The following is a 26837-nucleotide window of genomic DNA, read 5'->3' as shown; positions in this document are numbered from 1 at the left end:
ATCCGGCGGGTCAAGCGAGGCCGGCAGTGCCGATGCGGCGGCGACGACCTCCTCGACAACTCGCCGACTTTGCTTCGCACGACCGCAGATGGCTTGCTCGACTCGCCAGGCGTTCAAAGCTACCCTACTCTGCCTCTTGCGGCTCATGCTGGCCGAGCAAGGCGAGCGGGAGCCGCCATTCCCCTAGTCGCCCAAAGTCACGCCCACCTCCACCTTCGTCGCCCACGCGCCCAGCACCGCTGGCGCCTGTTCGCTGGCGGCACAAGAGCCAGCATCGCCTGAACCGCCTTGCCGACACACCGCGCTGCAAGCAGACGGCGCAGCGGGCCCGACCTTCTCGACGACTTCGACCCGGTGGTCCGTCGAGACACGACGGCTCGCCAGCCTGCCCAGTCTTCTCTTGCTCGTTTGGCCATTCCAAATGCATTCGAGGGCCTGATGAGCCGCGCGCTCTTCGATCAGCCTCATCAAGCGATTCCTCCCACCTTCTCCGCCCGGCGGTCACCTTCCTCCTCTTCAGCGCCGTCCCAGTACAACGGCGCCGGCCAGATTGCTGGGCCCCGGCTAAACAGGCTTCCGGAACTTGCTCCAATCTATCCCACCCCGCGCGCACTCGTTGCGGAGAACACGCGCTCCCCTCGTCCGTTGCCCTGCTTCTCCGCTTCCTTCTCCTGCTTTCTTCCGTCTTTACAGGCTCGCTAAGCTATGAAGGGCCTCCACTTGGCTCTTTTCGCTGCCCTTGCGGTGGTAAGCGTCCATGCCAACCCTCTCCGCGCACGCAACTTTGGCAACGGCAACGGCAACTCCGCATCGACACCCTGGCCTCCCATTCCCGACCCTCAGTCGTACACCAAGCCCGACGGTCCGGTCAGGGTCTACCCTGTCTCGGTCAACAAAGGCTTGACGAGCGAGCACGCGAACGCGACGATCTCGCTCAAGAATGAGGGCGACCTCTTTACTCGCGAGTCTCGCTCCCTTGTGCTCTTTCTGCAGGTCGAACGCTCACAGTCGTCTCCTTTCGCAGTCGACTACGGCCGCGACGTTGCTGGTCGCCCCTTCTTCGAGGTCACAGCACTTGGAAGCCCGTACGCGCAGCTCGAGGTCAAGTACACTGAAGCCTTCAAGTCCGTTCTGCCCCTCCTCTGCCTCTTCCCCGGGCTGACGATTCCCTCTCCAGCGGTCTGAAAGTCAACTACTCCGACGGCCCCTTCCCCTTCTCGAACGGCCTCTCGTCCGAGTTCCGCGTCGAGACGCTCAACGTCACCAAGACGGGCGAGCTCGCTTCTTTCTTCATTCAGGGATCGCAGAGGTGGGAGTCGGTCAAGCTTATCAAGGGACAGGGCGTCGAGATCAAGAGTGCAGGGTTCATCTCGAGTGTCGATGAGGCGCCCGTGCGTTAGCTTCGCTCGACTTCTCCCTCGCTCCCTTGACGGAAACTGATGCGCTCGTCACACAGATCGCCTCCAAGCCGGGCTACTTCGCCTCGTCCAACTCGAACATGACAGACATCTGGAACCTCGGCCCTCGCACGCAGCAACTCGCCTGCTTCCCGCCCAACTCGCAGCCCTCAACCTGGGAAGTCGACTCGAAGAAAGGCGTCTACATTCGTGGTCAGAAACCTGCGACGACGGTCAAGGGCGCCAACGCGAAGAACTACACGCTCGCTTTCGAGGCCAACATAGACTACGGAGGCGTCGGATGGCGGCTTGATACCGAGATCGACAACATCTTCGCCGAGGGTCCTTATCGTGCGTCTGAGCAGGATATGGACGCCAACTCATCGCAGGCTGACCTTCTCTCTTCGCTTGCGCACTCCGCAGTCGTCCTAACGAGCAATTACCCTGAAGGCTCTTTCAAAAACTACAACCACTCGCTCGTTCCGCCAAACACGCTTGTGCTCGGTCGCGGCTGGTCTTTGCAGAACCAGACCACCTTGACCGGATGGCATTTGGATTCGTTCCCTGTCGGCTTCGTGAGTCTTTCCCTCTCCACTTTGTGCAGTTGTTCTCGGTGTTGACTGCGTGTAACGTTGATGTCCGCCACAATCACTCACGCTCTCGACTGACCCCGCTCCCACTCGCAGGACGTGACCGAGAAGACCTGGCACAACATCGAGACCGACTCGCCCGGCGACGGCACGTACACCGTTCGCCTCGATGGCAAGCAAATCGCGCACTTCAACCTTACCGCCTACAACGTCGGCGCTCGCCCGCCCTACTTCCCTCCCTGCGCCTACTACTCGTTCGCCTTCGGCCCGTGGCAGGACCAGGCTGCGTGGTACCGCAACGTCAACATCACGTTGGCGTCGGGCCAGAACTGGTACTCGAACCCGATGACGAGCGAGGACATCAAGGTCGAGTACGGTGTCGCGACCAACGACTTTACCGTCTGCTCCGACGCCGGAAAGCGCGACAGGTACTCGTGGCTCGGCGACCGCCAGATCTCGGCTCGCTCAGTCGAGGCTGTCGGCGAGTTCGAGTACGTCTCGGGCCCGGCCGAGCAGGCCTTCGCCCGGCAGATCGCCTCGGGCGAGGTTCCCTCCAATATGCTCTTCTCGCAACTCGACCCGCTTGGCATCCAGGGTCGCACCGAATCGCTCGACTTGATCCTCGTCGACTGGGACTCGAAGTTCTTCGACGTCATCTACCACTACTGGCAGAAGTGCGCGATCCTTTCCTTTCTTCCTTCGCGTCTCGCGCTTTGGGCTGGCGCTAATCCCTCGCTCCCGCTCGCAGGACCGGCAACGACTCGTTCCTCCAGGCTCACTGGGGCGACATGCGCGCGATGATGGCCTACGTCATGCAGACCTCGATCGACCCAAAGACGTCCTTCAGCACGAACGGCGGTTCCGGCCCCACCATCAGCTCGACCGCGCTCAACATCATCGCGCTCGAGGAGATGGTCGAGATGGGCTCGCACCTCGGTCACTCGTCGGCCGTCGCCGCCTACCAGGTTCAGGCCAACCTCTCGCGCAAGGCTCTCGAGGGTCTCTGGAACGAGACCGGCGGGTTCTACGCCTTCCCGGGCAAGGACTACATCGTCGAAGACATGGCGTGGATTGAGCTCGCCAAGATCGGCACTGCCGAGCGCCGCGACAAGTTCTGGTCGCACCTCCCCTCGCGCCAGGTTCCCGGCGGCTACGTCGACCCGCCCGCGGAGAACAAGTTCGACCTCCTCGGTGGTGGCGTCAAGATTTCGATGAACATCGCAGCCGAGCTTTTGTGGGCGCTTGGCGAGCGCGGCGACGGCAAGACTGCTCAGGACCTCGTCAAGCGGACGTACGGTCCGATGGTCGAGCGCAACGTCAACTACACTGGCGCGTACTGGGAGTTCTTGGTGCGTTTGCTCATTGCTGTTAAGCAGGAGTCACAGACATGCGCGCTTCGCAATAGCCGGACTCGGACACGAGCGAAGTCGGCTTCGAGCTGACCTTCTCCTCCTCCGGAGCTGACCTTCTCCTCCTCCGGCAGAGCGCCGACGGAACGTATCCGGGCAACGATTTAGAAACTGCGCAGAGCCATTTCTGGGGCGGTTTCCCCACTGCGTTCATGATGGAGTACGTCCTGGGCGTCAAGCCGACGACTCCGGGCTTCGCGACGTTCGAAGTCGCGCCCATCTCCGGCTGGGAGGACGACTGGGTCGAGGGACGCGTTCGTGAGTCGTTTGCAACCTTACTACTCCTCACTGTCGAAGCTGAGCTCGCCTCGAACGAGCAGCGACCCCTCACGGCCTCATCTACACTGCCTGGGGCTACGACTCGGCGGGCAAGCTCCATATGGAGGTCACGGCACCGAAGGGTACGACTGGCACGATCAAGCCGCCGTTTGAGGGCTCGTTCTCCGTCAACGGCAAGGCGGGCCAGTCGGGCACGGTCAAGGTCGAGGGTGGGAGGGTCAAGGTCACGGTCGTCCAGCAGTAGACGGCTTCGGACTGGCTAAAGAAGCGTTGGTATACCCTTGAAAGGTGTTTCGACTTTCGAAGGCGTCTACAACACCGATCACTCTCGCTCGCGAGGAGGGTCTCTCCAACTCCGCTTGATCCGAGAGACTCGCTCGTTGCACCTGGCTACGGGCTAGGGGACAGGCGTCGAGAGACCGAGTCGAGTGCGCAATCCTTCGAGCTGAAAAAAGAAGCTGGTCAGTACACGTCGCGCGCAAGAATCCGAGCGCACTCACGATCTTCTTGACCCGCTCGACTCGCTCGCCGCTTCCCTTCGCGCCCTTGACGTTGCCCACCGCATACGGTTCCTCTACAACGACCTCATCCATGACGACGAAACTCTTGCCTGCCCACCGCACAGGCAGCGTCTTTGCGAAAGCGTCAAAGAGCGCCTGCGCTTCGGACGAGACGTCCTGGCCGACTCGGGCGCGGGCAGAGCGGTCTGATGCGACTGCGCGGTCGATGCGAGATTGGAGGTCCGCTTGGGAGGTCGAGAGTGGAGGAAGGGGGGTGGAGAGGGATGGAAGGGCGACGAGGGCGGAGGAAGAGGAAGACGGAAGGACGAATACGGAGGTGATTTGCGAGGTGCGGAGGAAGTGGAATGTCCGTCGCGGGGCACTCGACGGCTGAGGAGTCGACGGTCGAGCGGCCGTGTCTGCGGGAGTCGAAGCGAGGACGACAAAGGACGAGTCGTAGGTAAAGAGGGCGCCCTCCAAGTCTCGCTGCGGCACGTCGCCTGTCGCTGCGATTGTGACCTTGATCGGCGTGTTCAGCAGCGTCGACAGGTCTGGCATGGACGAGGCGGAGGGGGTTGGTGCGGGCGAGGAAGATGATGAGGGTGTCGCTTTGCGAGCGGGTGCGCCGCCTGCAGACGTGTTTGCGAGTGCCGGAGAAGCGGTACGGGCGGTCATCGTGTCCTACGAGCTCGTGTAGATCGCTGTGAAGGGAAGTCGACTCGAGGTGATGGTGGGGAGGAAAGTGGGTGGTTGTCCTCGTCCTGACGCGCGTCTGGCTGGCTTGTTGGTGAATCGTGCAAACCGATAGTAGCTGGATAGTCGCGCACACACAGGCAGTACGGACGGGAGGACGAGGAGGAGGCGATCCGTGATTACAAAGTCGAGCAATACAGAATTTGTATTGCTTTGCAATAGAAACCGCCTTCGCTCTCTGTCCTCCTCCTCGCTTCGTCGACGCAGCTGAGGCTGACTGAGGCTGCTCAGGCGACGCCAAATAGACTCGCCGATATCGCACCTGGCCTCTGGACCCTTCGCCGCTGTCCCGCGCTGTCTGCGCCGGCATCCATTTCCGCTCATCGTCCCAAAAACAGCTCGCTCGCAGCACTCGCCGCGCAAGATTGCGGGAGAGAGTGCGGCAGCGGGAGCCAGATCGCTGATTGACACTTGCAGCCGGCCGGAGTCGCGCCGCGCTGGGACTGGTGGCATGCTGCTCGCTCGTCTCTGCGGACTGCGCTATCTCTCGTCCAGTCGCCGCTGTCCTCGGTCCGCTATGCCTGCTTGATGCCTCGCACATAACCGTCCGAACAGCCTCGCCAACCGAATGGACGCAGCGAGAGGGGAGGCAAGAGCCGCCCCTTCCTCCTCCTCACGCGACTCGACCGCAACTTCGTCGACCGAGACTCTCGCCCTCACAGTCTTCTCAGCCACCTCAGCAGACGATGCCGAGCGCGAGGATGGCCAGGATGGAGCAACCGAGCCTCTCCTCGCTCGCGATAAGGCCGCTTTAGGGGCGTTTCTTGACGAGGAGAAGGCGTTGACGGCTGCGCAGCGACCGCCGAGTCGATGGCGTAGAGTTTTGCCTCTCGCAGGAGCGGCTGTCGTCTTTGGCATGCTCGTGTGGAGCAGCGCGACCTTCATTCGTGTCCTCCTCCAACAGCGACATGGCGTGGTTCCTTCTGTCACCCTGCCGTCTACATCCGACTCGACGAACGCCTCGACTCTATCTTTCACACAACAGTACCTGTCCGATACCTCGAACTCGAACGTGGGCGTCATCCCCTTCCCTTCGACACTGTACGACCCCGTTCTCCGCCCCAAACCGCTCGACCACACCTTATCGACTGGAAGGTGGACGCCCCGGTGTCTCGAGCGCTACATCGCATCAGGCGTTCTATGTGACGAACTCGACGGACGGTGGAAGGACGCCCCACCAAAACTGGACGTGATCTGGACTTGGGTGAACGGGAGCAGTGCGGAGCTGATGGCGGACTGGCGCAATAAGGTGGCAGCCGATGGAGGGTGGCGGATAAGGCTGCGACGAGCGTTGCAAGCTGGTGCGGCTGCGGTCGTCAAACACTTTCGGTGAGTTCCGCTCATGAGCTCGATTTGCTCTTCCGCTGACCTTCTCTGTCGCAGAGAACACGACGAACTACGCTACTCGATGCGCTCGGCCCTTGCCTCCCTCCCCGACGTATCTATCGCCACGCTCCACCTCGTCGTCGGCGACACGCCCGCCTACTCGCCCTTCGCTCCGCCAGCACTCGACGCCGCTTCTCCCGCGAACGCAACTCGCTTTGCCCAAATCCCGCACTGGCTCGGTTTGTCAAACATCGGTTTGTCCGAGCCGGCTTCGACGGTCCCTTCGCTGCGAATACCATCGCTGCTCGTCCACCCACACAGCGAGCTCTTCAAGAGCGCGCAGCCTGACAGCGATGAAACGCAAGCCGCAGATTGGCGTACTTCAGTCGTCCCCAGCTTCAACAGGTGCGTTTAGCAGGCGTTTGCGCAAGATCTTCGAGCTGACGTCCGCGTCTACGACAGTCTCGCGATCGAAAGCCAATTGCCCAACCTCCCCTCGACCGCGCAGACTGCGCTCTACCTCAACGATGACTTCTTTCTCATGCGCGTGCGTCGCAGGATCGCCATCGTTTTCTCGCCTTTACTGACTTTGTCGCACGACAGACCCTCGCCTTCACCGACCTCGCCTCGCCCCTCAGCGGTCCCGTCTTCCGCATGCAGCGCGACTTGCTCGTCGGCGGTGTCGCACCTGGCACCTCAACGGACGATCCGGACGGAGAGTGGAAAGGGCTAGGCTATAGCAACTGGTTACTCGGTGCGTTGGCTTCTTCCCCCCAGCCCGAGCCTTTGCTCTGCACAGCTAACGTGTCCTGATACAGATCAACGCTTCGGCAAGCGGAAGAGGCCGTACCTCGTGCACGTAGCCAAGACGATCTCGATGCCCCTCCTGCGCGAAGTGCAACTGGTCTTTCACGAGGAGCTTTCGGCAGTGCGTCACCCTTCGCTCTTCCTCTTCCTTCCCGGGTTCCACACGCTGAAAGTCTCTCGTGAAGACTGCCGAAGCACGCTTTCGAGGTAAGGCGCCGAACGAGGTGCAGCCGCTTTTTCTTGCGACCATGTACATCATCGAGCGGCATCGCGAGGCGCTGTGCGTAAAGTTTGGTCTCCTCTTCGCCACTTCCGCGCTGATAGTTCTTCGCGCAGGCTCTGGTCCTTCCTCGTCGCCCGTACGGACGCCGACCACTCCGGCGCCTACTCCGCCAGCGAGCGGGGCGCTCTTCTCGTCGACTTGGGCGTCGATCCTGCCGAAGCTCCCCAATGCCCACTCATCGCTGTCCCACGACCTCGGCGCGACACCGTTCGCGCACTAGCAGAGGACCACGCCAAAGCCGGCCTTCCCAACCCGCTCGAAACGACGACCGAATTCTCCTCTCACGATGGCTACGCCCTCCTCGGCCTCGAAACGAAGATGCCCTTCGTCTATCCATCGAGAGAGTGGCCCGCCTTGCCTCTCTCCGCGGCACCCTCATCAGACCCGATTTGCGTTCTCGACATCAAGTCTTGCTTTGGCGACGACTTTGTCTCGCTCGACGAGCGCAAGGTGGACGTCTCGACGGTCTTCAAGCGCGTTGCGTTCGAGCAGACGCACTGCGGAGACTGCCTTATGGCCTTGTTGGTCGGCAAGAGCGGATCAAGAGGGCTGGGGGCGTTCTTGCCGGAGGAAGAGGAAGCGGTGGAGGTGGCCGAGATGCCGGTCGTCACGCTTCCAGGTTCGATGAAAACGAGATGGCAGGACGTGGACTACGCTGCGCCCCTCGACGGACCCGGAACGCTTCGTCAAAAGGTGCGTATGCTCCCCTCTCTTCGACATGTTGCACAGCTGACCAGTATCCTCCCGCAGGCCGCCGCCCTTATCCAGCGGTACTCTTACACCCTCGGTTCCTCCCCCTCATCCTTCCAATCCATCCGCTACGCCGGACCCAGCCTCTCAACCCGGCTAGACCAGCTCGTCTGTCCTCCCTCCGGCACTGCTCCTCCCGCCTTCGTCGCTCTCAACGACGACATAGGAGCGACTTCGAGCGACGCGCTTCGGGATATAGATCGAAGGATGAAGGAGTGGTTCGAGGATACATGGCCGGAGAAGGCTCCTTCGGAGCAGTAGACCGTCGAGATCGCTTGTTGTACTCATTCTTGCACTGCATTTCCATATTCTGCATGTCCTATTTGAGCCACTCGCCCTTGCGCGTCGCCTTGGCGACCTCCGACTCTGCTGTGTTCTCGAAGTACCTGCCTGTGTGAGTGCGATAAGTCAGCGGTAACTAGCGGAAGAGACGCAGGGACGACGCACGGTACACGTTCTCGTAGTTTTCGGGCAAACTTGACGTCGCCTTGACAGACGGCCTCTCTAGCACCCTGTCACACCAAGCACTGAACTCGGGTCCGACGTCCTCCGCCTTGAACCCGCGGTGCTTCTCGAGCAGCGTGAACCTCGCGACCCAAGGTCCGAGGACGCAATCGACCCATCCAAACTTGTCGCCTCGAGCCCACTCGCCGCCCTTGACGAACCATTGTTCGTGGACGTCCCTCAGAGCCTTGACAAACGCCTCGTGACCCTCCTTCTGCTTGTCGGTCTCCTGAGCCTGTACATAGCGGTAGAAAGCCGGGACGACGACGTTCGAGATCTGCTGGCAGGCGAGACGGACGAGCCCAAGCTCGTGAGGGTCACTCGGGCGGATAGCAGAGTCGGGGAAGGCGTCGTCGAGGTACTCGAGGAGCACGAGCGACTCGTAGAGCGCCTTATTGTCGTGCTCTGCAGGTCGTGATTATGCATCAGCGGTGACTTTGGAAGGAAGCGGGCGAACTGACCGAGAGCCGGGACGAGTCCTTTCGGGTTGATCTTGAGGAAGTGCGGCTCTTTTTTGTAAGGGTTCACCTCTCTGTACTCGTAGGGAATGCCTTTCTCCTCGAGAGCGATCCATACGCGCTGAACGAAAGGCTGGGAAAGAGAACGAGGGTCGGCGGATGATTAGCGGAGGGTCAGCGAAAGTCGCAAGGAGAGACGGGAACTCGTCCACTCACGCAGAACCATCCCTATAGAGCAACACCGTCAGCTACGAGCTAGAAAGAGTAGCGAAAGGCTGGCGCACGGCATGGAAGACGAGGTCGTGTGGGGACAAGTGCTTTTGGACCGTCTGCTCCGCCGCTCCCGTCGCGTGAGGCGGGTCGATCTTGTCCGGCATATTCCTGAGTGAAGTTTGGTGAAAGCGGCGGGTTGGAACAGTCGCACGAAGGGGTTGCTGTCGAGTATCGAAGGGTTGCGATGAGGTCAGCCGAAGGAGGTGGAGGTGGCTTCGCTGGACGGGGGAAGCGGGTCTGGCGGTGTAAGAGGCTCACTCTGGAGTAGCAGAGCACAGAACTGGCCAACTTGGGTCTAACCAGTCGGAATGCGAGGGATGCGGACATGCGAGAGAGGGCACTCGCAGGTTGGAAGCGACGACAACGCTACACATGCTCGCCGAGGATTCGTTCGAGCTGTTAGACTTGTTTCCAGCTGCTTCAACCTCGTCTGCCCAGCGGGTCGCGCTCCCCGCCTCTTCCCTTGCCTTCATCGGACCACTCCCAGACTCGTCGCTCATCCACCTCGCTTTGAACCATCTGCGGGCTGGAGAGGTGCCAGACTACCTCTCCGACGATGATGGAGGGCTGAGCGAAAAGGCGCGCGGGAAAAGGCGGGAGTACGAGGTCGAGGAGGACGTCGAGGCGGAGGAGCAAGGAGGTGGTCCCTCGAGAGGCGCGTCGAAACAGTCTCGCCGCGTCTTGATCGTCACACCGGAGCGGGAGGCACTGCGGAAAGAGCTGGCGAGGGATCCAGACGTCTCGCTCTTCGGGCTGCGACGAGACGGAGAGACGACTCGTCTCCTCGACTTGATCGACATCCGGTGCGGCCGCCTTTCCTATCTCTTTCGCACAACTGCTGACACTGCAGTGTTCCACAGCTACCTGCCGAGCTCCGCGCATCTCACCTACTTCCTCGCGACCGCCTACCTTCCCTCAAATCCGGCCGCTCAAGATGCTTACGCCGAATCAGGCGCCAAGAATCGCCCCGATCCGAGCTGCTTGCCGTATGCACCAACGCTAGTCATCCTGCACGACCCTTCGGAGTATCTAGATGAACCGGCGAACGCTAGGTGCTTACCTCCGTCCTGCTCTCCTTCCGTTAGACTTGCTGAACGTTCTGAACTGGCTTCGCTGGCAGTGCTGGCGCAGCCGCCTACGGCTCATTCCTCGCTCATTTCGTCTCTGCCTTCTCTGGCTTGAGCTCGCCGTGCGTCCAAGTGCCGCTGCTTGCAAAGAGCATCCTACTCACCAATTGATCGCTGCAGCCCGCCTCGACTCGTCCTCTTCGACCCATTAGCATTTCCTCTGTCGACGCACATCCTCCCAGCACACCTCCGCAGCAGCAGAAAAGGGAAGAAGCGGCCGCACGATGTGGACGAGACGAGCAACGGTGCTCCTGTCGAGGCAGAGGAGCGGGACATGATCCCGTTGCGGAGGGTTATCGAGCGGTTCTTCGACTGGGTGGGCGAGTCAGAAGAGCGTGAGTCTGACCTCTGCATTCCGTCTCGCGGGCGCTGATTCCGGATCAAGCAGTGCCCTCCCTCGGCCTTGCGTACCAAGGTCGAGAAACGTCTGCCTTTCTCCTCACCTGCCGCCCTTCACCGCGAACCGCAGCTCGCTTGCCACCGAAGCAAGCGCAGTCGACCGGAATTGAGTACCGCTTGCACCGGATTGGCGACGATGACCCGGAAGGAGAAGAGGAGGGTAGCATGCGCATCGAAGTCGTAACCTAAACAACGAGCTCTTCACACCCGAGAGGGCCTGCGCTGCGAACGAGTTGCGATTGCGAGTAGGAAGCCTGCATTGAATGCGACGAGAGGGGGTGGACAACAGGTACAACAAGAACATGCAGTGTTGGGCGATGCATAGGATCTATCGTGCGAGTGCGAGATGCTGCCGAGATGCCGATGATGGGGGTAAACGAGAGAAACGAGAAAAAGCCGCCTTCTTACATCCTCCTCCGTTCGTCAAACTCGTAACGTTGACTGCCAGACGCGCGCCGCCTGATCGAGTTGAGCCGGTCGTTCCGCCGGCGCCAGCGATTGATCGCGTCGATAGTGTGTGGGTGCTGAGTGACGAGGAAGCGGTAGGCGTCCCGTGCGTCCTCCGGGTCGAGGTCGACGAGCTCGCCTCGCGCCTCGAGCGCCGCCCTCAACCTCTCCTCGTCTTCCACCTCGATCCCCTCCTCCTTGCGAATGTGCTCCGCGTACGCCTTGGATACACGGACGGACCCTTCCTCCGTAAGCGTCTCGAGCGCCGAGTTGAGCGCCGCGAGCGTGCGGTTGAACGGGTGCCACAGCATCTCGGTGTGCTTGCGGAAGCCGACGTCGAGAGCGTCGGCGAAGCCGAGACGAGGCGCTTCTTCGGGCTCGGTTTCCTCGCCGTCGACGATGTCCTCACTCGCTGAGGGCGTCTGCGGCTCGGGACCGTTGGCGCGAGTCGACTGAGTAGCCGCATTGCGGGGATCGTTCTCGTCCGTGAAGGAGAGGCGGAAGGGCTGGTCAAAGGTGCGGTCGTCGAGGAGGGCATCGATGTCGATAGACTCGGGGGGCTCGTCGTCAGGTCGTCGGCGGACCGCCCATCGCCGAGTAGATGTGCGGCCGAAAGCGGACGCGCGGGTGACAGAGGCGAGCTCCTGAGCGAAGGCGGCCGTCTGATCCTCCAAGTCGAAGCCGGCCTTGACGCCGTCGGGCGCAAAAGGTCGGCAGAGGACGTGCTCAACGATCCAGAAGGCCCGCTCGAGCTGCAAATCCTGGATGAACCACATCGCGAGGTTGTTCCAGTTCGCCGAGTCGAAGGCGAAGCCTTGCCGTGCGAGCGTGCGCCAGGTTGTCTCGATCAACTCGTGGTCGCCCGCGCGGCTCGCCGAGTCGAGGAAGATGGACAAGGGGTTCCGGAGGATAGAGGCTTGGGCGGGATCAACACGCTCCTCCACCACTTCGACGGCTTCGGCGCCCTCTTCCGCCTCAGGTGGCGGGACCATGCGGCGCCGCATGCGGACGAACCGCTGGCGAACAGCCGCGTAGACGACTTGGAAAATCTCGTAGAGCTTCGTAATCGTCTCCTCAGCCATGTCGCCCGACGACGACATCTCCTTGTTCCGCAGCGTGCCCATGAGAATGGTGTAAAGCCGGATGCGGGACACGACGAGGTTGGAGGCCCCGCGAGGTCCGCCGCTGTACTGGAAGAGATAGTCGATAAGCTGCTGCGCCTCGTCCGCCTCGCCGCGACGCGCAAACTCGGCGAGAATCGGCCAGTAGATCGTCTCGAGCGCCCGAAGCGTCGCAGCGGGCTTGTCGAGTGCGACTGGCTGCGGCGTCGACGACGGGATGTTGTTCTGCTTGAGAAAGTACCGCGTCTCCTTGACGAGCGCATTGAGCGCCCGCGGGTCGACATGGTCTGTCTGCTCCCGCAAGCTCGAGACCTTGGCCGCGACGAGGAGCGCAAGCGTGTGCGACCCCAGCCTCATGCCGCGCACGCGCATCTCGGTCAACATCGCGTCCGCCTTCTCCCGCTGGCCGGTGCGCAAGTAGCCGGCCATCATCGACGTGAAAAGGACCTGGTCGGGCTCAATGACTTCGGTGCCGATCGGACGGTGCGGCGAAAGCTGCCGCCGGTCGAGGATGAGGAAGAGGTCTTCCGCCTCGTCCATCAGGCCCGCGTTGCACAAGCTCTGCAAGACGAGGGTGTAGGTCGACTTGTTGGGTCGGACGCCGCGAGCGATGAGGTCGCGAAAGAGCTCGAGGACGAGGGTCGCGGGCGTCGCAGCGAGGATGCAGGCGCGGAGCATGACGTTGTAGACGACCGTGTCGGGCTGGAGGGTGCGGTCCGCGTTAAGCTGGAGATGCCGGTACAGCGCGAACGCAGTCGTCCACTGGCCGTTGTTGACGTAGGCAGAGAGGAGGATCGTCCAAGTTTCGAGGTCGGGCCGACAGCCGGCTCGCCGCATGTCGCGGATGATCTCCTCGATACTCGACGTGTCCCGCTCGGTCTGCAGCGCCTTCGTCAGGGCGTTCCAGCTCGATGTCGTAGGGTGGGCGTGCGGAAAGTCGCCTTCCGACAACTGCGTGAACAGCTCGTACGTCGACTTGACGTCGCCACGTCGTGCGAACCCGTACATGAGCGCGTTGATCGTGGCAAGCGGGACGACCAGGCCAGCCTGGAGCATCTCGCTGACGACCTTGAGCGCGCCCTCGACATCGTTCACCTTGAGATGCGCAAGCGCCATCTGACCACGCAGACGGTACTGCTGCCACGAAGTCGCGTCCGCCTGCGGACTCTGCTCGAAAACCTCCTTGGCTTCCTCGAGCCGGAATCGCGACGCCTTCGCCCGCAGCCGTCGCGCAGACAGCTTGAGCGTCTTCTTGTCGTCCACGCCGGCGCCTTCGAGGCTCTCGAGCAGGCGGTCTGCGATCTCGGCGCGACCCTGGTCCGACGCGAGCTTGGCGAGCACGTCGAAGGCGTTCTTGGCGAACGCGTTCATGGCGGGCGCGGCGGCATACGCGGGGTCGTCAGGGAAGGACTCGACGGCCTTGGCGTCGGATGCGAGAGACTTGGCGAGCGCCTCGAGTTCGGTCGTAAAGCGATTCGCGTCCTCATACAGTCGCTGCTGAGTCAAGCCGTGCACGAGAGGCGTCATGGTGCGGATCTTCTCCTGTTCGTCGAGGCGGTCCGTCAATCGCTCCGACTGAAGCTCGTCCAGCGGCTTGTCGATGACCTTCCAAATCTGCAGCGCCTGTAGTGCCGAACCCGACCTCGCGAGATGCCGTACGAGGTGCGTGCCGAGACTGAGCGGGTCAAAGCCGAGGCCTAGTCGCAACTCGTCTGGGTCCGCATTCGCGATCTCCTCCTCAAACCATCGCTCTGGCTCAGGATCCAGCCGCGCAAGGACCTTGCCGTACCGCCGCCGCAAGATATCGTTCCACGCCTTCTGCTTCCGCTCGGTGTCGGCGGACGGGAAGTGCTCGGGAGGAAGGAGGAGGTCGAGGATCTGATGGACGTGGTGGGTGTGGAGGAGGCGGAGAGCGGTGATGGAGCATGCATGGGACGCTGCGGGTTGTGGCGCGCGAAGCCAGGCTTCGAAGAGGTAGACGAGTGCAGTTTTCGCCTGCTCAATCTGTCGATGCAGCTTGTCGGCGAACTCGGGCTTGTCGAACGTTGGTAGTGGGTCGATGCGTAGCCGAAAAAGCTGCGAGATCGACTGGCTGAGCTCGTCGGCGCCCGGCTTGCCCATCTGCTCGATCGCGACGGCGATAGCCTCGACGTCGTCCGAAAGACACGCAATGTCGACCCGCGCCAAAGCTGCCTGCCGACTCGCCGAGACGAGACCACCCTCCTTCGAGTCCATCGACGGCAAAGTCGCCATGACCATCCGCATCGCCTCCGCCGCTGCGTGCCGCAAGTCGCTAAACTCCTCCTCTTCGGGTGCGATCCCCTCGTCACGCAAGCCGGGAAAGATCTTGTGCGGCGAAGGCGGGCGGACAGCTCGGATGACTCGTCCGATCGACGCGACGAGGCGGACTCGCTGCTGCAAGGCGAGGGCATTGATGAAGTCGGCGTCTTGGGCGGCTTCGACGAGCAGTTCGAGGGCGGCGCGAGCCTCGTCGTGCGACAAGTCCCGGATCGGTTTTCTTCGCTGGTTCGCGGCGGAGGGTGTTCGGGAGGGAGGACTTGTCCAGCCACGCGGAGAGGGGAGGATTCGAACATCAAAGCCGAGCGCTTCGCGGGTGAGCAGCTCGTGAAAGCGATCTGCGGCGGAGGATTGCGCTGAAGGACCCATCGTTGGTCGTGATGGCGAGTCTGCAGAAAGTCGTCAATACGTTTGAGCGCCTTTGCGCCTTTGGAACGAAGGGAAGGGTGCTTACGGCCGTCTGACCCGCTCGGCGCATCTGCAGAGCCTGGTGGGTCTCCTTCAAGTCTTCGCTCGGCCGCAATGACAGCCGCATCGCTTTCTAATCGCCTCTCCACCGCCGCCTCTATTCCCGCGCTTGTCGAACTCGCCCGACACCGCAAGCAACCATGCCGCACCCGTCCGCACACGCACCTTCCGCCGTCTATTCGAGCCATGCTTCGCCGCAATCCGCTTGCCGCTATCGTCGCTCGGCTGGGTAGTAGTGGCGGGGCGTAGGAGTGAGGAGAAGGGCGCCAGGACCGTACATCGAAGGGTTCGAGTTGGGGTTTTGGAGGAGGCGGAGGGGGAGCAGCGAAGGACGAGTGGCGCCAATCGGGCTGGAACTGCGGTGGCGAGTGGAGGACCCATGACGAGGGCGTGTCGAGCTGCAGAGGGGGTATTGCTGGACTTGGCGGCTTCTTTGGGAGCGATCGCGAGAAGAAGCCGAATCCTCCAGGGTGTCGAGAGAGGTACGGCGGCGGTAGCAGGGGTGGTTGCGCCTGAGCCGTGGACGCAAGTTCCGTCGCTGTGCTGTACGGTGCCGCATCTGGCGGGGCGGATCGGGCTTTTGCTGGCGTGCGAGATCGGCACGAGCAGCAGCAAGCGAGAGGAACGGGAGGTGCTCGTCGCAGGGCGGGCGAGACCAGTCGGGACATGCCTCCGTGGCCGCACCAGTCTGTGAACGGATCTGCAGTGTCAGCTCACGCCTTGCACGGGTGCCACAGCGCCGCGATGAGCGCACCTCGTCTCCTGAGATCAGACGACGGCGACGAGCTCGTGCGACTTGCGTGGCGGGCTGGCTGGGGTGAGGTAGCAGTCTGGAGCCAGCTATCAGCCTCTCTGAGCCCCTCGAGCGGCAGATGGAGCGAGACGGAGACTGTTCGAGGTCGACTCTCCTCCTGAAGAAGCTGGACGAGGTTAATCTCCTCCGCCTCGCTTTTTCTCGCGCTAGACTCGCTCAGACAGCGCCAGAACTCGCTCAGGATGGCAGAACAACCCATCGAAGGCGCCGCACCGAGCCTGCTCGTCTTGGGACCCGTCAGCGCCCTCATCTTTGGCTTCACGTCCGGCCTCGTCTCGTCCAGCAAGCTCGCGTCGAAGCAGTTCCTCGCAGAGAACGCACACAGGCTGCCGACGACCGTGCAGGGGTGCGTCCAGCTTTCCCGGTCTCGAGTAGACCTGACCTCGCTCACCTCGTTTCCTCTCGTCGCTCGCAGCTGGTATTTCTACCAGAAGACCAAGAACTATCGCGTCCTATTCGCCGGACTCAAGGGCGGTCTCAAGACGGGCGCACGGCTAGGGCTGTGGACAGGCGCCTTCCTCGGACTCGAACAAGCGGTCGACGCGGGTCTGCGGCAGGGACTCGTGCTTGCTGGGCGGAGAGCGGACGAGGTGCGGACGACGTGGGCGGCGGGAGGAGCTGCGGGAATGGGAATGGCTGGAGCAGCGAATTGGTTCTGTGCGTTTCGGTCCTTTGCCTCATCCACCTTGCGCTTATACGACTTACTCTTCACGCAGACCGATTATCACGCGCTTCGTCGGGTCGACGGTACTTCTATGGGCTTGCGCTGGGCGCTCTTGCCGGAGGAACGGTCGATGTACGAGATTGGATGAAGGAGCGGTTAGCAAAGGAGGCGTGACGGCAGCTGGAGCTTGCCCGTCGTTCAATCAGCTCCAAGCTTCAGGCGTGAGTCCAGACGGCGCAGCGCGGAAGGGGCGCGAGGACGAGGAGGAGGCCCAAGGCCAAGGTGCGTCTCTTGCAGCGGTTGCCAGCTTCGCGGGACTGACAAGTCTTCGTCAGCTCGACGAGATCAGCTCCATCGCCGCGACAGACGATTATACCCACCCACTCTACGATACCCAGTCGACCGACCCATTCCTCAAGTCGTGCGACTCTGCAGAACATTCGCATCTCGACCTCGATACCGTTTTCTCCGACGAATGCCGGCGCTGTTGGGGCGTCCGTCGGTCGCTGCAAGGTCAAACACTGCATTGCAAGTCTGTCGACACTGTCAACATCGCAGTCGAGCGGGATGCGGAGGGGTGAGAGGGAGAGATAGGGGATTTTTGGCCAAGGAATGCGATTTTCTCGCTCGTCTCGCACTGCGGCGCGTCTCTCGCTTCTGGGATCGTGTCAGGATGTCCCTGCCGTCACGGCGGGCGAGAAAGAAGCGCGCTGGCTGGTGAAACGGGACAAGGATGGGTCGATCGCCCTTCGTGTTCCCAACGAGTTGCTTTCTGTCGCTGTCTTCGCTCTCTTTCTCGTCCAAGTCCGCTGTTGCACTGGTAGAAGTCTCCCAGACCTCGACTAGACGCTATCCAGCCAGCCACAGCCAGTCCCAGCGCTCGCTCGACTCCCCAACTCGCCGCTCACTCCGCACGTCCCTCGAAGCCTGCGCTCGAGGACACGCTCGTGCAGCTTGCAGTACCCGATAGAGTGCGTTACACGTCCCACTACACCCGCCAGCCCTTTCAACGGCGTCGACAGCTCGACTTCGCCTCCCACACCCCGCATCCACTCGCTCGACAACGCCAACACCCTCGCACGGCGCTAGGACGCTCAGTAACACGCCTGCTGACACGCACAGCACCCGAAACAGCTCCACATACCCGTCCCCGCCCGTTCGCACCCTCCCACACCTCGCAACCCGGCAACCATGGCAATCGACGCTGCACCCGCCGTTCCCGGCCAGAAGAAGCAGATCCAGTGGTCCAACATCGCCCTCGGCGGTATCATGAACATGTTCGAGGTGCGCTCCGCTCTCTCCTCATCTCACGGACGACGGAGGACACCTGCTTCGGAAGTTCACGCTGACCCGGCTAACTCGCGCTTTCGCTGGGACGGAACGCAGGTCACGACGCTCGGACAGCCGCTCGAGGTCGTCAAGACGCAGATGGCGTCGGCGCGCGGTGACACGATGGGTCAGGCCTTGCGGACTGTCTGGTCGCGCGGTGGTGTTCTCGGATGTGCGTTCACGCCGTTCTTCCTTGCCTGCTCTGCCTCGAAAGCGGCACAGCTGACATCTTCGCTCGCGATGTCGTACAGTCTACCAAGGCTTGATCCCCTGGGCCTGGATCGAAGCCTCGACAAAGGGCGCCGTCCTCCTCTTCGCCGCGGCAGAAATCGAGGGCGTCGCCATGACCGCCGGCATCGGTCCTGCGGCGGCTGGATTGCTCGGTGGAATGGGTGGCGGTGTCGCGCAGGCTTACGCGACTGTCGGTGCGTTCTCATTTCGCTCGTTCGCGGGCCACGAGCGGCTCTTTTCGCTGGTCCGGCTCGCTGACGAGCAGATCTTGCGTATGCAGGTTTCTGCACGTGCATGAAGACTGCCGAGATCACGAGGAGCAAGATGGCCGTCGGCGGGCAGAACCCTCCCTCTACGTGCGTATCCTTCCCTTCTTCTCTTATTCCTCCGCCTGACATACCTTCAACTTGCAGCTGGCAACTCTTTGCAGAGAAGTGGCGCAAGGAGGGTCTGAGGGGTATCAACAAGGGTGTCAACGCTGTTGCGCTCCGTCAGATGACCAACTGGGGTTCCCGGTGCGTCTCGCTCCATCATCTTCCGGTTGCGGACGAGCGCACTCAATGCGCTCGGGTCAGCTCGAAGCGATGATGGAACGCGCTGACGGGATGTATCGCCTCGCAGCATGGGATTCGCCCGTCTCGCCGAAGGCGCAATTCGCGACGCGCGCGGTATCCCCGAGGACAAGAAGCTCGGCGCGCTCGACCGTATCGCTGCTTCGACTGTCGGTGGTGCGCTCGGATGCTGGAACCAGCCTATCGAGGTCGTTCGAGTTGAGGTGAGTTTGGCTCGCATACCTTGACGGATCTCGCCTGCCACGAAAGGCCTGGCCGTTTGAAGGCGCTCGAGATTCACTGACGCTTGTCATGCGCAGATGCAATCGATGGCCAAGGGCGCCTCGTCCGACCCTTCGCGTCCCGCCAAGCCCACGATTGCCAACACCCTCGCGTACATCTACCGCGAGAACGGCATCAAGGGTCTCTACAGGGGTGTCACGCCTCGCATCGGTCTCGGCATCTGGCAGACGGTGCGTCGCCCTTCTCCACCGTTTCCTCGACTTTCTTGACCAGGGCTGACGAGTCGTGTATGGACAGGTCTGCATGGTCTCTTTCGCCGACGTCGTCAAGGACTGGCTCGCCGCCAACAAGAAGTAGACGCCTCTCTACCCCATCTCCCGCCTCAAAAGGACGCTCGTCTCCGCCGTCTCGCGCGTCACTCCCTCTCTGTTTCCCCAGGGCTCCCTCTCTCGGTCGTTCGTTTTCCGTGGTTCCGTTTCTCGTCTTTGCAGTCGCACATAGAGCAGTTTTCTCTTCAGGTCAGCCTTGCAGAGGAAGCTGGGAACGAGAGGAAGAGAACACCGCGCGGCGGGAAGAGCGGGTCGACCTCGGCCGACTTGCTCCTCGCTCTCTCGCTTCGCTTCACCTCGACGATCCGGCTATCCGCTGATCCAGACAGTCTCAGGACATCTAGCAGAGTCTATCGCCCGGCCCCCAACAGCTCATCACCGCTCCTCCCCTCCTCACCGCGCTATCTGTCGAGCCTTATCGCGCCGCAACAACCCCTTCGCAGGGCGAGCATGTCGGACATAGCGTCGTTACCGAGTGTCAAGGTGTCGCAGAGGGCGTCGAACGCGTGCTCGGAGTGCTCGAGGAGGGTGAGCGCGGGTCGTTCGCTTTGACAGAGGAGGAGGCGTGTGGAGATTCGTGTAGGGTATATGGCGGCTTGGAGAGCGTCTGAACTGACGAGTGTCTTTGCCAATCCCCTTTCTGTCGACGCTGGAACGATTCCCTCGTCTTCTCCCGTTGGCACCTCAGAAAACAAGATGGTTCGTCGTCCACCCTCAAAGCTTTCTCGTCTACCTCGCACTGACCGCAGACCCGTCGCAGTGACAAGGAGGTCCCGTGTGGGCAGTGTACGAAGCGAGGAAAAGCGCACCTCTGTCACCGCGTTCCGCATGTCCGGCCAAAAGACGCAGAAATGTACGCTCGCTCGGAGGCTCAACCCGCTCTTCTTTCTCTTTATAGGCCTTCTCACGCTCGGCATGCTGACTTGACTGCTTGCAGCCTACGCCAGACCATGTCGCTCAATTCGGCGCAACCTCCCACGGCCCCGCTTCCCTCCGTCTCCCCGCCAAACCCGTCTCTACCGCATCTCTCGCCTCCAACCTACTCTCACCCTCACCATCACGGTTCACTCGCGGTATCGGCTATTGCGGAAGTCGATGCGATGCGCACGACAATCGATGGCTTGCGGACGAGACTTGCGGGACTTGAGGGAATTCTAGCGACGGTGCTCGGTGGGCACGGCAGGACAGCCCCTGCCGTAAAACCAGCTATGAATGCTACAGGGGGATATGGCGCGCCGACTTCAACGCCCAGTTTCGCAGGTCCTGCTCTATCGGCGCACTACCTGAACGACTACGCCCTCGCTTCGCCCTACGCCTATCTTCCCTACCAGTCCGCACCGTCTCCTGTCCCTCTTGCACGGTCCTCATCATCGAATGGGTCCGCATCGAATAGTGTGCCTCAGCCTTGCACCACCGCGACGCATTCCTCCTCGACTACCGCCATCGACCCTCCCGCTGGGGCCGGTCTTGCTTCTACAACTTTTGAACACTCACCTAGCTTCAGCCACTCGCGTCCTGAGCTGCGCGAAGAAGAAGTCGCGGCGAGTCTGAGCCTGGAGTGGATGGTGCGTCCCGTGTGCCCGCTCTCTTGCCTTGCACTGTGGGCTGACTGCTAATTCCTCAGGCGCTCGGTCGTACGAACGCGGCGAGCTTCCCGCAACAGTCCCCGCAAGCTGCCACGGTGCGTAGTCGAGACGTAGCGGAGGGTTGAGAAGGTCGAGGCTGACTTGCCGGTCTTCCTCCTCCTCACAGGCCCGCCTCGGCTCGCCCGCAAGCGACATGCCCTCTTCAGTCTTCCCTTTGCCCTCCGACACAACGCCCGTCCATCCCCTTGACCAATTCCCTACTCCCGCCTCGCTCGCCGAAATCCTCCCGCCAGACGACGAGCTCGAACGCATCGCACACCACGCTCTCGAATGGACGAACTGGCTTCACGCTGCGATCCACGGCCCAACTTTTCGAGCGGAGGTGCAGGAGTTCCTTGAGGCGCCGCGAGAAGGACGTCTCGATAGGGCCGATCCTGCCTGGCTCGCTCTGCTTTTTGCTCAGCTGTGTTGCGGCGTCAAGCACATGACGGAGGAGCATCTCAAGTCGCTCGCAACGTCGGGGCTGAACCAGCGTGAGTCCTTCGCAGCGAAAGCGCAGACTTCCGAGCTGATTTTCCTCCACCGCGCAGACGAAGCCGACGCACGGTCGAAGCAGTATCTCGAAGCCGCCCTCGCCTGTCTCTACCGAAGCCACTTCCTCGTCGACCGGCAACTCCACGCCGTACAAGCCATCGTCGTCCTCGTCGTCGGCTGTCAAGACGGAACTCCCTCGAACCTCTTCCCGACGCTCCTCTCGCTCGGCATCGCTCTTGCGCAAGATCTAGGTCTTCATCGCCTACCGTCCGACGAAGACTTTGCTGCTTCGATCGCAGGGATGCCCAAAGCCGGTCGGGCGAGAAGTCTTGTCGAGTTCCAGACGAAAAAGAGGGTTTTCTGGTCGCTCGCCTGCCAGGACTGGTTCAACGTACGTCACAGCGAAATCCTAGCCTACACAAAACTGACTGTCTCTCACAGATCGTCTACCGCCGGACCACGGCGATCCAACCGACGCAGGTCACAACGCCGCTGCCTTCGAACGCTCACGACGAGTGCGTACGCAGTCCATCGTGCCTGCAGGAGCCTGTCTAATTGCTTGTCGTGTCCGCAGAGACTTGTTGACCGGCACGCTCATCAATCGCCCTCCCAACAAGTTCACGGTCGCCGGCAAAATGCTTGTCTGGATCCAGGTCGCTCGTCTCGTCCAACAGGTCTTCCAGCACATAGACGAGAACCCGAACCCATCCTACGCCGTCGTACTCGACCTCGACGAGCAACTGAAGCGGCTACTCGCGAACGCACCCGCTTGGCTCACCTCGAACGCTGTTGAAGACCCGAACCTCCCGCCCAATGCCGACTGGTTGCGCACGACTTTCATCATCTCCAGCTCGCATAAGACGTTGACGCTCCATCGCAACTTCTTCCGGCGATTCGAGCCGTCTCGGCGCCGGACGCTTGAGGCGAGTCGAGCGATCTTGAGGGAAGCGGCGAAGGTGGGAGACACAAGGATGTGGACGATACCCGTGAGTTCACCAGCAGCTCAGCGCATGCAGGTACTGATCCGTCCGGCCGAACAGTATCATATCAGCGCAGCAGCATCGTTAGTCTGCCTCGACCTGTTCCAGCGCATCTCGCCGCCCGCCATCCTCGTCGCCGAGCGAGAAGAGGTCGTCACCGCGCTTGACGCCCTGCGCCGCATGTCGTCGTTCTCAGCCATCGCAAGTCGCGGTGCAGCGCTGCTGTCGAGCCTCTTGCTCGAGGAGAGCAGGCTGCCTCCGATCGCGGTGCCCGCGCGACAAGCAGACGAGGGCGAGGAGCGACCGTCGAAGAAGCAGCGGACCAACTCAGCACCGACGCCAGCAACGGCGGATTCAGCGCAGACGCCACATTCCGCACCCGCCGTCTCATCCGCCTCGCTCGCTCACCTTCTCGCGACTCCTCCTGCTCCGCCATTCGCATTACCGTCCGGCATCGTCGTTGCGTCACCTTCACCAGCATCGCAACCCGCATCGTTCTCCTCGGTAGCGTTCCCTCCACCCCAAGCCGGGTTCGAGCCGAACATGCTCGGACTCTTCGACGACCTGCCGCCCTCCTTCATGAGCGCATTTCTCGAGGCGGGTTTCGACCCGCTAGATGGTGGATGGGAAGTGTAGCTGAGCAGCAGAAGCCCGCGGTAATAGTTCCGAGTGAGGAATTCGTAGCTTTGGTGGCCTGGCAAAACTGTGAGCGAGAGACGGCGCAGCGAGTACCGAAAGTGCATCGGAGTGCCGATATGAATGAATTGCTGCTAAAGGTATACACCGCGAGGTGGCGGTCGAGAGTCGGAGGAGGGAGTCGAAGTTGCGGGCAGCGGCGCGGGTGATGATTGCTGAGCGGGTCGAGGAGCAGGTGCAATGGTTGGCGCAGAAGTCGGGAATGTTTTCCCTGCTTGCCGAGCCGACTCGGCGGCGTCCGCCTCTTGCAGTACTGGAGGACAAGAGAATCAGCATGTCCTCCGGGCGGCTCGGTAAAAGCGCAGGGCGCACCTGCATCCCAGTCCGTCTCGTCGTTGTCTTCCTGATACTCCTTGCCCTTCTTCCCGAACAGCATCTCGCTCCAGGTCGTCTGCACCTTGACACTCGATTCTGCATCGACGACCTCCTTCCCAGCTCCCCGCCCTAGACCGACCAGCTCCAGCTCGCGCTCAATCTCCTCCTGTTCTGTTTCGGATAGTGTCCGTCCTTCCCCAGTCCGCAAACGAGCGAGGAGAGATTCGAGGAGCGAGACTTGGGCCCGAAGTCGCGCTCCTTCCCGTTCCCGCGCAACGCGCTGATAGGAAAGGTTCAGCGCGGTCGAGGAGAGAAGAGAGACGAGGATGAAGGGGTAGATCGCGGCGGCTGTGAAGAAGGGCGGGCGTTCTGTCGGCGGTAGGCGGGGAGGAGGAGGAGGGGGAAAGGCGGACGAGCTGGCGCCCCTGGACGTTGTGGGACGTGGCGGGCTGGTCCTGGCAGCTGGTTTGCACGCTGTCGCAGCTCTTCGTAGCATCGCGTGAAGTCGACGAGCGAGAAAGCGGCTTCATCTCTTCCGATCCTCCTCATGCCGCAATTTCGACTCGACGCGACTGGAAGGCTGCTGAATGAGCTCGAGCACTTTCTGATCCCTCGCAAATCAGTGTTATTACAGGCGAGCCTCATACGAGCGATGTCCAGCGGTTGGAAGGCTTCTCGCTCTCGCTTTACAGCGTCGCTAATTCGCTCCGCCAGCGATGCAAGTCAGACATCGCTACAACAACAAGAAACACTGCATCTGTCGCGCGTTGGTCGCCGCGCGTCACTCCTCCTCCTGCTTGACCTCGTCGCCCTGCTCGACCGCATTCTTCGCCTTCGCCGCTCGCCGAGTCGGTATCCGGACACCTTGCTTCGCGAAGCATTGCGAGAGGGATGTAGGATCTGTGCAGGACTGAAGTCAGGCCGACTGGACCGAACGAGGAAGGAAGCGTGCGTACCTAACATCCCCGTGAATCGCTTCGCGGTGAACACTTGAAACTTGTCTGTGAGGACGGCAGCGCTTGACAAGCTGTTCGCCCCGCTCATGGACTGCCTGCGAAGAGACTGGAGTTGACTTCGCTAAGCAGGAGAGCAATCAGGCGGTAATGAGACGTACCGCAGGTCGACAAGTCGCAATCTGAGGCGGAAAGCGCCTTCCGTCCGGACACTCAGATCGGGCAAGACGAAGTACACGCCCTTCTCGCCGTCGAGGCCGCGCAGCTTGTACGCGTTCGTGTGCAGAGTGCCGATCAGGTTTGGTACTAGCGCAGCCTCCGTCTCGCCGTCCTCGCTCGATGAGCCATTCGTCAAAGTTCTCGCGCTGTCGGCAGAGTAGGCGGGTCGATTGAAGCGTGCATAGGGGATAAATGCGGCGGAGGGCGGCGGAGAGGGACGGTGCCGTTTCGAGGAGGATGAGGAAGAGCTGGTGGGCGAAGAACGTTTGTTCTGAGGCGGCACTGGCCGAGCGGGAGGCGGTTGTGAGGGCGAAAGTCGGAGGACGGGAAGCCCTGCTGCTAATTGCGCAGGACTGTCTGCCTCTATCGGACGCGCTGATTCTTCGGCAAGCGAGAGCAACCGCGAGACGCTCATCTTGTGCTCCGCATTAGGTAAAACCGCCTCTCGCGTCGTGGGAGAGGGCGAAGGCGTGTCCGCGTGAGAGTGCTGCGAAGGCGAGCGGCTCGAGGTGGTCGACGAAGCGCGCAAGCTGGGCGTGCGATCTGGGCGAGAGGCAGTGCTTCGGTGCTGCTGGACCAAGTTCGCGTCGTCCCAGCCGTTGGGTCCGCGCAGGTCCGCAGCGAGAACGAGGAATGTCGGGTCGATGCCTCTGGCAAAAGCGAGAGTCAGGAGACGAATGGGTACAACTTCGTTCACAAGCAACGCACTCAACTTCCACTTCCCTCCCCGTCGCTGCATCCGTGCTACTCAGCTTGACGATGATGGGCGGAGAGATAGGTCGTCGGTCCTGCGCAGCCAGGTGTGAGCACAAGACGGCTGCTCAACGATCGGTCGTTCAGACCGCACCTTGTCGCCAAAACCGCACATCCGTGCTCGTACAGGTTGCTGGACGACCGTGAGAGAGTAGATGCTGCGGCACGAGGGGAGTCAGCACGCACCAGTGGAGGATGAGGAGTAGGTGTGAACGGACCGTCTGCTCGAAGGTCCGGCGGTAGGTGGCGAAACAGGCTCGTCCATCGAGTCGTCAGCAAAGCAGAGGCATAGAGGGAGAGCCAAGCGTTCGGGCGGCGAGCACGACCTGCGGCGACGTCGAGCAGCGAACCCGCAATCGAGATTATCGCGCAGTCCGAGTAGCTGCGCCGGAGGTGTGGATCCGCGTCCATACGACAGACAGCGTTTGTAGTCAAACCGTAGGCATCTGTTGGGTCGAGAGGATCATGTACGGCGGATCTAGAGGGCACCAAGCGCTCCAACGTCGAGCGAAGAGGATGCCGCGGCGTCTCGCAGTGCTGCGAAAAAAGTTGATCAAGGTCGGCACGCGAGCCGAGTCGGCCGATACCAGGACAGCGGCATCCGAGCAGTTCCCAAAGCAAGCCGTAAGGCCGGCGTCGGCTTGAACAGTCCGGACCCCTGTTGTGAGGGAGGGACCGCTGTCGGCGAGGAGGAGCGGCGGCGTGTCCTGCATCTTTCTCGTCATGCGGATGCTTCGGCTCCAACGTCAGCTCGGTCAACACGCTGTGTGCAACCGCACAGCTGGCGCGCTCGGTTCCGACGCGCTGTGAGCTGATAACGATATCTGTCTGTCGGTAGTTGCCGCGGCTTCTACAACTTCGAAACCTTGCCCTGCTCGATCTGCGGGCGTCGTCAGCTTGTGTCGTATGGATGAAAGTGCCGGCAGCTTGCGGACGCACCTGCACAACCTTGCGAAAACCCTGGATGAGGTCGCGCTTCAGATCCTCGAAGTCCTCGAGACCGATGGACAGGCGGACTGCACAGCAAGGTGAGTCAGTTCAGACCTGTTGGAGTCTGAAGGCAGGCAAAGGACGAAAGCTGAAGACGTACTGAGTCGCGGGTCTGCGTTCGGGTCGGACAAGCTGCGCTGCTCGATGAGCGACTCGACGCCGCCTAGGGACGTAGCGGGCTGTATCGTCGACATCTCGTCAGTACTTGACATGTCCCCAGCGGAAATCGGGAGCGCACGCACTACAAAGAACTTGAGTGAGTGTGGCAAGTGCGTCGCGTACTCGGGCTTCTTGAGCAGCATCCCAAACGTCGCTGGACCCTTCTCCATCTGCTTTCCCTCGCCCAACAACTCCGCCCTATCCTCCTGCAAGCTCGTGTGCCAGACTTTCTCGACAACGCCGCCTGGACCGTCGAGATCCGAGCCTGACTCGGCGCGGGTGAGCGACGCGAGCCATTGGGC

The 26837-nt window shown here is 61.7% G+C and overlaps 12 protein-coding genes across 12 annotated transcripts in view; 6 read left to right on the top strand and 6 right to left on the bottom strand.

Annotated features, from left to right (window-relative positions):
• Positions 1–705: 705 nt before the first annotated feature.
• Positions 706–3919, top strand: RHTO_05616 (alpha-L-rhamnosidase, glycoside hydrolase family 78 protein; the record flags this gene model as incomplete). Its single annotated transcript, XM_016419277.1, has 8 exons — positions 706–1124; positions 1178–1391; positions 1457–1748; positions 1821–1972; positions 2084–2661; positions 2736–3336; positions 3471–3654; positions 3717–3919. The coding sequence occupies 8 exons, from the start codon at positions 706–708 to the stop codon at positions 3917–3919; spliced, it is 2643 nt and encodes an 880-aa protein (XP_016269988.1).
• Positions 3920–4072: 153 nt separating this feature from the next.
• Positions 4073–4850, bottom strand: RHTO_05615 (RNA-processing, Lsm domain protein; the record flags this gene model as incomplete). The annotated part of the gene is made up of 2 exons (XM_016419276.1): positions 4073–4120; positions 4176–4850. 2 exons carry the CDS (start codon positions 4848–4850, stop codon positions 4073–4075), a joined length of 723 nt encoding a protein of 240 aa, XP_016269987.1.
• Positions 4851–5496: 646 nt separating this feature from the next.
• Positions 5497–8355, top strand: RHTO_05614 (uncharacterized protein; the record flags this gene model as incomplete). Its single annotated transcript, XM_016419275.1, has 8 exons — positions 5497–6257; positions 6312–6659; positions 6717–6801; positions 6858–7008; positions 7073–7182; positions 7247–7341; positions 7398–8037; positions 8095–8355. 8 exons carry the CDS (start codon positions 5497–5499, stop codon positions 8353–8355), a joined length of 2451 nt encoding a protein of 816 aa, XP_016269986.1.
• A 58-nt stretch (positions 8356–8413) lies between these two features.
• On the bottom strand, positions 8414–9433 carry RHTO_05613 (glutathione S-transferase; the record flags this gene model as incomplete). The annotated part of the gene is made up of 5 exons (XM_016419274.1): positions 8414–8484; positions 8542–9003; positions 9060–9189; positions 9273–9284; positions 9341–9433. The coding sequence occupies 5 exons, from the start codon at positions 9431–9433 to the stop codon at positions 8414–8416; spliced, it is 768 nt and encodes a 255-aa protein (XP_016269985.1).
• A 268-nt stretch (positions 9434–9701) lies between these two features.
• RHTO_05612 (uncharacterized protein) lies at positions 9702–11044 on the top strand (the record flags this gene model as incomplete). The annotated part of the gene is made up of 5 exons (XM_016419273.1): positions 9702–10132; positions 10190–10381; positions 10450–10518; positions 10577–10791; positions 10845–11044. 5 exons carry the CDS (start codon positions 9702–9704, stop codon positions 11042–11044), a joined length of 1107 nt encoding a protein of 368 aa, XP_016269984.1.
• A 215-nt stretch (positions 11045–11259) lies between these two features.
• RHTO_05611 (Pentatricopeptide repeat containing protein) lies at positions 11260–15857 on the bottom strand (the record flags this gene model as incomplete). Its single annotated transcript, XM_016419272.1, has 2 exons — positions 11260–15110; positions 15176–15857. 2 exons carry the CDS (start codon positions 15855–15857, stop codon positions 11260–11262), a joined length of 4533 nt encoding a protein of 1510 aa, XP_016269983.1.
• A 328-nt stretch (positions 15858–16185) lies between these two features.
• RHTO_05610 (uncharacterized protein) lies at positions 16186–16841 on the top strand (the record flags this gene model as incomplete). The annotated part of the gene is made up of 3 exons (XM_016419271.1): positions 16186–16349; positions 16419–16660; positions 16720–16841. 3 exons carry the CDS (start codon positions 16186–16188, stop codon positions 16839–16841), a joined length of 528 nt encoding a protein of 175 aa, XP_016269982.1.
• A 1017-nt stretch (positions 16842–17858) lies between these two features.
• On the top strand, positions 17859–19378 carry RHTO_05609 (mitochondrial carrier protein, tricarboxylate carrier; the record flags this gene model as incomplete). Its single annotated transcript, XM_016419270.1, has 8 exons — positions 17859–17951; positions 18054–18168; positions 18248–18421; positions 18508–18583; positions 18641–18742; positions 18849–19002; positions 19099–19251; positions 19319–19378. 8 exons carry the CDS (start codon positions 17859–17861, stop codon positions 19376–19378), a joined length of 927 nt encoding a protein of 308 aa, XP_016269981.1.
• Positions 19379–20300: 922 nt separating this feature from the next.
• Positions 20301–23086, top strand: RHTO_05608 (fungal specific transcription factor; the record flags this gene model as incomplete). Its single annotated transcript, XM_016419269.1, has 7 exons — positions 20301–20915; positions 20975–21031; positions 21103–21469; positions 21527–21861; positions 21912–21985; positions 22045–22456; positions 22511–23086. 7 exons carry the CDS (start codon positions 20301–20303, stop codon positions 23084–23086), a joined length of 2436 nt encoding a protein of 811 aa, XP_016269980.1.
• Positions 23087–23220: 134 nt separating this feature from the next.
• Positions 23221–23957, bottom strand: RHTO_05607 (uncharacterized protein; the record flags this gene model as incomplete). Its single annotated transcript, XM_016419268.1, has 2 exons — positions 23221–23399; positions 23459–23957. 2 exons carry the CDS (start codon positions 23955–23957, stop codon positions 23221–23223), a joined length of 678 nt encoding a protein of 225 aa, XP_016269979.1.
• Positions 23958–24242: 285 nt separating this feature from the next.
• Positions 24243–25651, bottom strand: RHTO_05606 (Velvet factor family protein; the record flags this gene model as incomplete). Its single annotated transcript, XM_016419267.1, has 6 exons — positions 24243–24361; positions 24418–24512; positions 24576–25283; positions 25342–25421; positions 25481–25544; positions 25605–25651. 6 exons carry the CDS (start codon positions 25649–25651, stop codon positions 24243–24245), a joined length of 1113 nt encoding a protein of 370 aa, XP_016269978.1.
• Positions 25652–26236: 585 nt separating this feature from the next.
• The window catches only part of RHTO_05605 (cystathionine gamma-synthase), a gene marked incomplete at both ends in the record, with an annotated part of 1828 nt that continues 1227 nt past the window's right edge, over positions 26237–26837 (bottom strand). Inside the window, 4 exons of the mRNA XM_016419266.1 lie at positions 26237–26266; positions 26326–26402; positions 26477–26555; positions 26619–26800. Of these exons, the coding sequence (XP_016269977.1) occupies positions 26237–26266; positions 26326–26402; positions 26477–26555; positions 26619–26800 (368 nt within the window). The remainder of the gene's footprint in view (positions 26267–26325; positions 26403–26476; positions 26556–26618; positions 26801–26837) is intronic.

The sequence above is a fragment of the Rhodotorula toruloides genome, assembly GCF_000320785.1.
Source record: "Rhodotorula toruloides NP11 unplaced genomic scaffold Scaffold34, whole genome shotgun sequence".
In the NCBI taxonomy this organism is placed as follows: domain Eukaryota; kingdom Fungi; phylum Basidiomycota; class Microbotryomycetes; order Sporidiobolales; family Sporidiobolaceae; genus Rhodotorula; species Rhodotorula toruloides.
Note: the sequence above shows the minus strand (reverse complement) of the source record. Positions and strands in the feature narration are given on the sequence as shown.